Source organism: Octodon degus, unplaced genomic scaffold, assembly GCF_000260255.1.
Source record: "Octodon degus isolate 3935 unplaced genomic scaffold, OctDeg1.0 scaffold00072, whole genome shotgun sequence".
Taxonomy (NCBI): Eukaryota; Metazoa; Chordata; class Mammalia; order Rodentia; family Octodontidae; genus Octodon; species Octodon degus.
Window position 1 is genome coordinate 186,297 of NW_004524648.1, and position 11,235 is coordinate 197,531.

At 44.5% G+C, this 11,235-nt stretch overlaps 1 protein-coding gene across 1 annotated transcript in view; it reads right to left on the reverse strand.

Moving 5' to 3' along the window:
• Positions 1-988: 988 nt before the first annotated feature.
• Lyzl6 (lysozyme like 6) overlaps positions 989-11,235 on the reverse strand; it is a 12,682-nt gene continuing 2,435 nt past the window's right edge. Inside the window, exons 2-6 of the mRNA XM_004635321.2 lie at positions 7,133-7,191; positions 4,569-4,781; positions 3,516-3,674; positions 2,605-2,683; positions 989-1,253 (exon numbers count right to left, since the gene is read on the reverse strand). Of these exons, the coding sequence (XP_004635378.1) occupies positions 1,184-1,253; positions 2,605-2,683; positions 3,516-3,674; positions 4,569-4,707 (447 nt within the window). The 5' untranslated portion in view covers positions 4,708-4,781; positions 7,133-7,191 and the 3' untranslated portion in view covers positions 989-1,183. The remainder of the gene's footprint in view (positions 1,254-2,604; positions 2,684-3,515; positions 3,675-4,568; positions 4,782-7,132; positions 7,192-11,235) is intronic.

The following is an 11,235-nucleotide window of genomic DNA, read 5'->3' on the forward strand; positions in this document are numbered from 1 at the left end:
TATATATATATATATATATATATATATAATTTTTAAGTAATTTTACCTGTCAGTCTGGAACACCAAGGAGAGCCCTAAGACATAGTATTTTCCTTGAAGGGAATGTGAGAAATGTTCATTTCATGACATTATTTGTGCTGGTTCAATTCTAAGGTCAACTCCATGTTGTGTTTAAGAAAAGCACTTTCTTCAGTGAAGAAAGGTTTTAGGAAGAGACGCTGAAATAGAGAACATGTGTTTCAAGTACTTTTTATTAAGCCCAAAAATTAAACATCGACTGACTTCTGTTTTGATCTTTTTCGGCATTTTACTTGCCTGCTAAATTCTAAAGTCTGGGTGGTGAATGTCTTACAGTGTTGGTAGGTAAGCTCGGAGGTGGAGGTATCAGTGGCCAAGACAATATGCCAGTTCGGTCAAACGCTGTTGATGGTGGCTTTGGAAGGACATTCCTTCCTTTTTGGCCTTCGCCTTGTTTTTAAGTGGTTCAGCTCTATATCAACACCTTCCAGGCGAGGACTTTTTCCAGAGAAGCTTGTTAAGCATCTAGATTCTAGCCCATTTCCTCAAAATAACCCAAAATGAACAGCACCAGGTACTACCTCCCTGTCCCATCTTACTGTCTCTACCTCAATACCACTCAATACCAGACCTGTAGCCTCATGCATGGACTGCTTCTGAGCTTTCACTCGCACTTCAAAAATTACCTCTAGGGAATTTACTCAGGTCTCGACATTGTTTCAAACTGATGACCATAGACTCTGTTATATCCATTGTAAGTAATGTTTGTGGATGTCTCTGCTTGTTTGCCTAAATTAGGAACACGTAAAGAGCAGCTGCTGTGTCTTGTCTTTCTTCTTGTAATCCCCAGCACACTCCTACTATAGTGTGTGCCTCAATTTGTGTGGCACTAATAATTAATATGTTAACATATTATTTGCCCATGAAAATCCTTTAATCAACAAAAATAGTGGATATTTATTGTGTACTCTTGGTTGTAAATGACAGGAACAAGAGCATAGGGCCTGGATGAGAATGAGAAAGCCTAAAAAGGCACTTATCTCTGGGACTCCAGTCAGTTCTGTGTGGGAATGAGAAGAAGGGACAGGTAACACAGGAGGAAGTAAAGAATCCCCAAATGAGGACACAGGTCCTGGAATGAGTCCCACTGGCCCTGCCACCTACTTCACCCCAGGTGGCAGCCTGTCATCCAGTAGGAGAGTGGTCTGTCTGCACAGTGCAACTTCCATCTCACCCTGTGGAGGAAAAAAATCATGGTTCTTATTGCAACCTATTAGATTCTCCACAACCTCACCCAGGTCCTGGTGAGTTTCCCTCCAGAGAAATGCCCACGCCAGCCTCATTGCTGTCCTTCAAATTTCCCCCATGTTGGCTATTTGGTCTCTTCCCCCATTCAGTAAGCATTCACGTTTTCAGGTCATTTCTCCCTTTCTCTTTCTCTGTCTCTCTCTCTGTCTCTGTCTGTCTCTGTCTCTGTCTCTCTCTCTCTCTCTCTCTCTCTCTCTCTCTCTCTCTCTCTCTGAAAGTAGGCAGACTGCTTTATAAGGACTGATAGTTACTTTTAAAAAAAATCCCAGGTAGGCAGAATGTGGTGGCCCACACCTATAATCCCAGAACTTGGGAGGCTGAAGCAGGAGGATCATTGAGTTCAAGACTAGCCTGGGCTGAGCTATAAAGTGAGCTCAAGACCAGCCTAAACTGTAGAGTGAGCCCCTGTCTCAAAAAGGCAAAAAAAAAAAAAAAAAAAAGTCTCAGGTGCCATCACCGACACTCTTCCAACACTTTCAGAAGGCTAAGACCTAATAGTTATCAATGGCCTTCCTGTACAGCGTTTTGAATCTGCAGAGCTCCCAACTTCTTCTATGCTCAGAGTCACCTGTAGCAGCACTCAGGGGCATTATTTATATCCCTAGTTTCTAAATATGTCCAGAAAAGGTGAGTGACCCTCTGAATGATCATGGCTCAGTAATTGAAGGATGTGAGGGACTCTGCTCAGCTGATGAGCCCCACACTATTAACAGAAAACATTGCCCTTTGTAGGGAGTGGGCCTCTGCTGTAACCCTATTTGTATTCAACTCTCCCCCTGCTATTGCTGATTGAGCTAAGAGGAAACATATGGCCCAAGCTAGACTGCGCAGATCCGACTCCAAGGCCTTGCATGAGTACTGAGCCTAGCCGATCCCTTGGGTTGCTTTGCTCATAAACTTGGGCACCTGTCATTTGTGAACTGTAGGCAGACCAAGCACCAACAAAAGCAGAAACCTGCCCTGGGAAGCTTCTGAGTTGCCCGTATTGGTTCTGTTCAGTTCCATCCCTGAGGCTCAGCTCAGTGGGCTCAGGGAGACACCCACCTCCTCTCAGAATAAGTTTCCCTCGGCTAGCTCAAATGACTGTTACTTCAACCCAAAAAGTTTGATTTAATATAATATCAGAGCAAGAACCAAACCTAGGTTTGCTAACTCTAAGTCCAAAGCTCATCCACATTTCTCTAGACTGCTACAAGTAGTGCCGAGGATTCCCTCCTCTGTCATGTCTTGCTTCTTGGATATCTGCCAACTAACTTGGTCCCAGTGTGTTCCCCTCACCAGTTCTTCATGCCCCCTGATCCAGACATAATCATCTTAGCGCAGTTGATGGATGAGAGAAGGTTGGGGTTCAGCACATCTGAAAGGGAGGAAGAGAACACAGAGGATGGCAAACTCCAGTCCATCTTGCATAGGACCTGCCTCTCAGGCCTCAATCTTTTTCAGGTCGGAAAAGCTTCCCTCTCTGGTGCAGTGAGATAACCTTCAATAGCTGCTGCCTATAAGGGGCTTGGGGGAGCCTGGAGCAAGAGGGGCAGGGGGACTAGGTCTGGGCTGTCCATGCTTTTCTTTCTGGCCAGGGTTAGGGGGTTCAGCCAAAGTTTGCAAGGTCTCTAGGGAGAGAAAATGCCAAAGCAGGCAGCCGAGATCAAGATAAAGTCCTGTCATGGAGGAGGCTGTTCAGGCCAAGAGTCCAGGGACATCAGCCAGAGCAGAAAGGAGGAGATAAAGTGCAGAGTCATGGGCCCTGGCAAGCCTCTTGGATCGGCTCTGAAGTGAGGAGGCTGCCCTTGGACTTTAGCCAGACTGTTAGCCTAAGTATGACTGAGTGCTTAGAACTAGTTGAGCAGCATTCAGTACCTAGTCTCAGTTTGCTTATTTATAAAGCAGAGGTTTATGATGAAATAAGCTCTGATTGTAAAACGTCTAATACACAATGCACTCTCCACCAATTGGCTGCTGAAGCTGCTTTGCTACTCCTGGCTGCTCAGAGCCTTTCAAAACCCTCAGGCTCAAGGTATCTGCTGAGCTTCCTGCATGAGGGCCATCAGGCTAAGCCTCAGCTCGGTAAAGGAGCCCCTGATTCTCTCAAGTGTCCAGCTACACATGCCCTGGTTGTGGGTAGGATGAGAGGTCTGTGAGTAGACTTTGTCTCCTCTCTCATCTCTCCCACCCTGGGGCCCTGGGCAGACCTTGACAGTCCACGTGGCAATAGTTTTCCGAGTGACTCTGGTAGTCGTTGCACCAATAGTGACTGTTGATCTGGAAGATTCCGTAGTCAAAGCTGCCATCTGCATTTTCATTTACCTTTGATATGTTAAAGTTGCTTTCCACAAAAGCCAGGCACAACCCTTAGAATAGGAAGAAGAGGGTTAGGATTTGGAGAGGACCAAGCTGAGTGAGAAGGGAAATAGCAGAGAAGGAAAAAAAAAAAAAAAAGCAATAAGAAGAAAGGAACATGGCCTGATAGTCTAGAAAAGGCTTGAGAGCTAGCAAGATCCATGGACATCTCCTCTCATCCTTGGGTTCATCCATCAGTACAGGATCGTCCTTCCATGCTTTCTGTACATGATGAGCACCTATGTGCCAGGAATTACACAAAGCCCAGCAAGGAACATTTATCTGGGTCAAACACAGACGTTGCCTCCCAGGTGCCTTGCACTTGCCTGAAGTGCAAGAATTACAATATTTTCCTTTAAAAAACACAGTGAATGACACAAGGAGAAAGTGTCACAAGATAAGTGTGCCCAAACGTCATGGCAGAGAGAAATAATCTCTACCTCTCAGGAAGAGGAAGCCTTTCTACTGACTATTCCTCTTTCCCAGATGTTCTTCCCTCAGGCATGTGGATGACTGGGTATCTCCTTTTGTGCAGTGCTGCTTAATATGGCTTCTCCACCTAGAAGAATGCCATTCCCTCTGCTTTACTCTTCTTTAAGCATTTATCAGCACCCGCTGTGGGCGTGTGTGTGTGTGTGTGTGTGTGTGTGTGTGTGTGTGTGTGTATTTATTGCTGCTCTGAGATGTGAATGCTATGAAAGAAGGAACTTTGTCTTTAGAACCATAAACAGTTCTTGGTACACAACAAGTGCTCAGTTAATAATTGGAGAATCAATAGGAGTGTTGGGAAAGACGTCTTGGGTGTGCTTTTCCTAACTTTGAAAGATGATGGGAGAAAAGGAACATGGCTGCTAGGCATGAATTGAGAGGAGGAAAAGGGGAGGGGCCAGAGAAGTGGCACTCACAGTCACTCAGGGAGTAACCCTCAAAGCCATCCAACTGCTCCTCATGCAGAACCTTGGCCAAGTCACAGCGTCTGATGATGAAGGCCCGATTGGCCATGAGGAGGCAGCTGGCCAAGGAAATAAGCAACACGCTGGTCATCCTCTGAGGGGAGGGGGCCCCAGCAGGGCTTACCGCTCTGGTGTCACAGACTTCTGCTGGGCTTCCTGGAGAGCCTAGAGAAACCCGAGAGGGCAGACAAATTTTCTTCACTTACTACTGCTCACCACCAACTTTCAGTCTCTTTTCTCTTCTTCTTTATTTTAGAATGTTTTATCACAAAAAAATTTAAACATTTACCAAAGGAAAGTAAACTTTTGCCCAACCACCCTTTTTCCAATTTCAATAGTTAAAAACCAAGGCAAATCTGGTTTCATCTGAAGATCCTCTGGTAATGGGCATCAGCTGAGAGTGACGCTGCATGAAGGTGGAGAATGAAGTTGACAGAAGAGACTGAGGAAAACTGTGCTTCACCAACATCTCCACATGCATATTTGGTCATGTGCTTCCAGAAGAAGGGCTAGATCATTGAGTGCTAATCCTCAAGCCCAACCTCCATTTGGACACAACTTTCCCTGAGGTCACACCCTGCCTCATGCAATCCCAAGTGGGTTCCTATGTTGTCACTCCTATTCAAAAGTATGTATCAGGGCTGGCCTCATAGCTTAGCAGACTCAAGTGCCTGCTTAGGCAGACCGCAACGACCAGGGTTAGATCCCCAGTGCACCATGCTGGCCCTGCCCACAGGGCGCAATGAGATGGTGATTGAGACGGCATGGTGGCACTCGCCTGTAATCCCAGAACTTGGGAGTCTGAAAACAGGAGAATCACTACTAGTCCAACCTACGTAGTGAGACCTTATAGATCCTATAGACCCTGTCCTAAATATAGAAAAAAATATATATGTATCTGAAAGCAACAGAGCAATTTGGCATAGGAATAACCTTCATTTTATGAGAGAGAGAGAGAGAGAGAGAGAGAGAGAGAGAGAGTGTTTGTGTGTGTGTACTGAAAATCAGGGCTTTGGATTCACATTGCCTGCTTTCAAAGGCTATATTGTCGTATGACTAGACAACATATTTAATCTTGCTGACAAAATGAAATACACTAACATCTACATAATACATAAGACATAATAGGAATAATGATTAAGTATAATAAATTCTCACACTTTGGTTTCACATTCCCCACAAAATGGAACCAGGACTCCCTGAAATATGACAAGTCCTTCAGTAGGAACAAGGAAGGGATTATCCTATAGATAATTCTGGATTATCTTCTTATACCATAAATTATTAAAATGCTCAAATAGTATTGGGGCAGTCAAATCAACATAAGAACTATATCTAGGGTGGCCAGGGAGATGGTTCAGGGGAATAAGCGCTTCCCTGGCAAGCACAAGGGACTGAGTTCAATCCCTGGTTCTGAAAAAAAAAAAAAAAAGAACTATATCTAAAGAATATCAGCTAACCAAATCTGGAACAATATTTTTCTACCAGATTTATTGAGATATTAGGTACAATATATAATTCATCATTTAAAATGTATAAACCAATAGTTTTTAGTATTTTTGCTGAATTGTACAACTATCACCACAGTGAATTTTAAAACATATTCCCACAATAAACCCAAATAACCCAGAACAAAACCCTGTACCCATTCACATTCTGCAGTCATCATAGATCAGTCTGAACAAGAATCATCTGTAGGTGGTAAATTTGAGGAGGTAGGAAGGATGAAGACCTGGACATGCACGTGGTCTCAGTCTCCCTACAGGTTTCTTACTTGTTGCACCAGGAAAACAGCAATCATGCAGTAATTAGATAGACAGTGTTTTGACTGTGCATTCAAAATTAACTTCATTGGTGAGTATATCAGAACATTGTGCTTCCAGGTACAATGCCCTGAGAGGGACACAATACCTCTAGGCGCTCTTCTGGACAAGGACACATACTCTGGCTCTAATCCTGAGGAAGAAAAACCAAATTGGTGGGAAAATCTGCCAACTAACTCAGCGGTATTCAAAATGGTCAATACTGTGAAAACAAAAATTGAGGCTATTTTTGTCACAGAGATGTCTGTCTTTCCTCTTAAACGAGGGGTATTGCTGAACACCTAAGGCCTAAATTCCTTCACCCTGCAACTGGAGTGCCCAGCAGCTGTGGTATGACAAGATGTCCTCTTTTGTGGGCTTGCTTCCTGTCTGGGCTCTTCTCTCTTCTCACTCCACACCAACCTGAGTTTGAGGACATTCTTTTGTGCTTCTCACTGCCCTCCACCCTAAAATTGCTAGATTCAGAAAATAAATTTACTATGCCCATTTAGAATGCCAGCCAACAACAAATGACTGCTTATTGTGTGTTTCACACACCCCTCCACTTGGCCTCAGCAGGTTCCCTCAGAGTTGATGTCTCTGAGCCTTGGGAGGCCAGGAGCTCCAACTCTGCCCACTTAAAACCCTCTGGGGACCTTCATAGGGAAGACAGGGGTGCTAGTACCTGTATCCACAGTCTTCCCTGAAGCTTACCTTTCTCCCATCCCTCTTTGGCCCCAGATCACAGTCAGCACAGGACTTTCGGAGGGGATCTGTAGAACAAAGCAGTTTGAATCAGGAACTTCCCCTCTTCACCACTTACTCCAGCTGTGCCCAGCTAATGGCTCTTCTTATTCTAAAGAGGGCTAGAGTGCTGGGCGACCCTAGCCTTCTGGAACCCTGGTTTTGTGACATCACCACCCTCATACACTGGCCTGAAACATGGACACTGGCCAAGTTTCAGAGAGACATGGCAGATGGGTTTGGAAGATGAGATAACAAGTATGAGGGACATCACTTGAAAGTACAGGGTTCAGACTGCCAAGCCCCTTCCTTTCCAGGAATAAGAAACCTTTGGAGAACTTGTTCTCCTGAAGAGCTTCAGTGGGGGCTGCTGGTCACAGGATCCTGCCCTCAGGCAGCAGGGGGTGTCTGTACCTCAGTGCTAGAGTTTGAATTGGATCTCTGGGAGGGCAGCACAACTTTTTACCGGAAGCCCTCAGGTGCAGGCCAGAGCCGCAGTGTAAATATGTGGACACGGCTCGCCTGAGAAGTGAGGCCTCCATGAAGAAGGTCAGCGCCTGAGTCCCGTGCCCAAATCCAACCTTTTCAAGGCCCAAATATAACCTCTTCCTCAACAAATGTTACTTCTGTCATGAACATGTTTGAACAAGGTTTCCATCACTTGGAACTAAATGGAATCTACTTATATTAGTTAGCATTTCTTTGTAACGGTGACTTTACAGCAGAAATCCTGACCTAACTGCGGCCATTTTGTTCAGTCAAGCTACAGTCATTCTGTCCTCTGCCACTGAATTCAGCTAAATCCTATGATTTGTTGTCAAACTGAAACATCTGCAAATGTGCTAACAATAACTGCTACACACAGCAGTGAGCACACAGCAGTGCTCACAAGGGTCAGTACTGTAACTCTCAGCTATGCTTATCTTAACTTCTGTAACTCCCACTTGCCACCCTATTAAAAAATTTTTAAAAAAAACTTTCTTTAATCAGTGTCTCAGACTTTTGAAACTACTCCCCTGGAGTCAACCAGCGTTTCTTTCTTGTCTTAACTCCTGGCTACTGTTGACTCGCCTTTCCCACAACAGTTTCTGGTGCATTCAGCTGGAAAACAAGAGCACAGCCATATCCTGGCATGGCCCTAGCTGTGCACCCAGGGGCCGGTCTCCCCCTGCTCCATGTCCCAGTAGCCTTCTGACAGGGAGCTGCCTTTTTAGCTCAGCTCAAAGGTCCCTTTAGGACAATGACTGGGTGGGACACCCCACCTCCATTCTCAGCTCTAAAGGAAAATGAAACAAAACCATCAAGACTTCTGAATCACAGTGACACTGTCCTGAATTGTTCTGTTGGTAGGCTTGTCTCAGTGGACAAAAGAGAAGCTTGATCACCCTAGTTTCTGTTTTCCAGGTAGAGGGTGGAATGCTTTAACCTCTAAATGAATGTGTGAGTGAATGTACCCTGGCCAACCCAGCTGCTTTGGATGTTCTTCTGTATAGCTCCACAGCTTCAGCTATGGAGTTCAAGTGATCTTATCTTGTGTGTCCGCGGCCTGTCACACAACTGAAAAGTGACTCCCACCACTGTAATGGGGTCACTGACCTGGCCTAGGATCCCAGGTGCACATCTGGCTAAGACAGACCTTCATCCCCAAGGAAGGTACAGCCAGGCAAGCATCTGACTGGTTCTCTCTCAAAGAGGGCGCCCCACCCTTGTCTGTGCATCTCCAAACAAGGAAATACCGCATACATGTAGGAAGTCAGAAGGGGATCTACTCAGTCAAAGCCTACAGTTCTGGAGTATATCCTAAAGAATTTTTAAAAGGGGCTTTTCTGGTGACTATGGGGTTAAAGTAAAAACCAAACTGGCTCCAAGTCCTCAATGAAATCAAGGGCCTGAGACTCACTCCAACCTGTCACCCTTAAGAGATATTAGCTTAAAGGGAAATTGAAAGAGTCCAGGACACAGTGATAGAGCCAGGGACCAAAGACCATCCAGGCCCATTTCCCTACACAGACTCCTGAATAAATTTGCCCTGAATCTTCTGCCCACTGCCTGTGCCCAGGCACCACTGTGCTGAGTCCACATGCTGTGCAACTCTGCTCACTCCCCAACCAGCATCTGATTCTTCTTTACCCAGTCCTCCACCAGTCTACCCGCCATTACCTTGGCACATTCTGTCACTCCCAACCCCAATTCATTGGTAACTGACAGCTTCCCCAATGTTGACCCTGCTTCCCAAATAGGGCAAATTGCAGAAAGTAAATACACTGTTGTGTGCAATCCTGTGCACACCATTCTTCTAGTAAGCCTATCTAAAACTTTCCCATGTCAATAACTCCCAATCGGGAAACACTTGAAGCCTTTCACTTGTTTCCATGATAAAGTTTCCCGCCCCTCTGCTGTCTTTGAGTCTCTGAAAAATATACGCAACAGTGGCTATCTGTCCTACTACAGCAGCTCTGAATAAATGACCTGGCTCATTCTCATTTGGATGGTCTTTGTTTCCTCAAGCCCAAATTCCCTCTCTCCCTTCCTTTTCCAGAACACACCTCATGTACTGCCAACCCCAAGGCATCCAGGGAAACCCATCAGAGGTATGGGGTGGCTCTGATGACTACCTACCTGTGTGGTCTGTGTCTAAACAGCTATCTGGCCAAGTGGACTTATCTGAAAGTGCTGGCATTAAGTCCAGCATTCTGCTTGAGCCTCTTCCCTGCAGTCTAGATCTAGCAGAGGACAATGGTCTGACTGTTTCACCCATCTATCAATGTGAGCATGGACATACCTCAGGCTGGACAGTCGCCGCAGCATGGGATATAGGGGCCAAGGGGCATGTGGAGTAGGGGGTGCAACTCACAAATCCACAGACCAAAAAAGGTGGGAGGAGAAAAACATACCTTGCTGCATTCCAAGACTTCTGATCCTGGAAAGAAACCACTTATTAAAAATTACAGAGGAATTTTTTTTATGAGCCTTGTTGTTTTTCCTTCTATTTTCTTCATTGGTTTTAGGAATTGTGGAGTTTTTTTCTCTTCTTTTTTCCTTATCTGCTTTTAACTGTTTTCCTTTCCTTCTTTTTCTTTTCAGACACACAAGCTTACATACAACATGGTTTCTCTTCTATGGGAAAGCCAACATACAAAGAGCAAAATAAATAAAAGATAACAGAAAGTAGGGAGAGATTTCTCAGAGGAGAAGGGATCAAGAGATTGAGGTAGGAGGAACAGAGGGAAGGGAAAGGGAATAAAAATGAAACTAAGATGTGTTATGTACATACATTTAACAGCTCTGCACTGGAATGCAAGCGTTATATACTGCCAGCATGTATTAAAAAAGAAAATGATCCCAAAATGCACATTTTTTTTAAATTCAATTTTATTTTATTTTGAAGAGTAAAAACAGAAAAATAAATAGAAGAAAGACAGAAACAGGGTGTCTCAGTTACTTTTTACTCGTTGCTGGGACAAATACCCGACACCCAAAATGAAGGAAGAAAAGGTTTATTTAGCTCACAGTTTGGGGAGGTTTCAGACTATACTCGGCTGGCTCCCAGGCAGAGTGGCACATGGCAGACAGCAGCAGTTCGAGGTGGCAGATATGAGCAAAGAGCAAGGGGAAGGGGGGCTGCAGCTTGTAGCAAGCTTCTCTCTCCTGTTTACATTGTAAACAAGCTCCCCTGGGGTGGGGTGTAGGACTCCCACAATGTCCATACCCTCCTCTTGCACAGGATGAGGATGTTTACAAACTAAGAATCCTGGCTCCCTGCTGAGTCACTTAATTAAACTTCTGAACTTCTCAATTTGACACACTATATCAACTATATGTACTGGTTGATATATGTATTATATCCTGTAATATTGTTGTATATTACAGGATAATATACAGCAATACATACCTTACAAATTTTCAAAACAGGAAGAGCTAATTAACAATGGTTGTTATATTATTTACTTTTATGGTCAAATATGTTGCTCAGATTAACAGATATAGTTATGCAAGATTGAACAAATAATTGAATATTAATGCTTGCTTTCAAGAAATCTTGATTTTTTTCTTGCCTTTTTTAACCTCTTTTT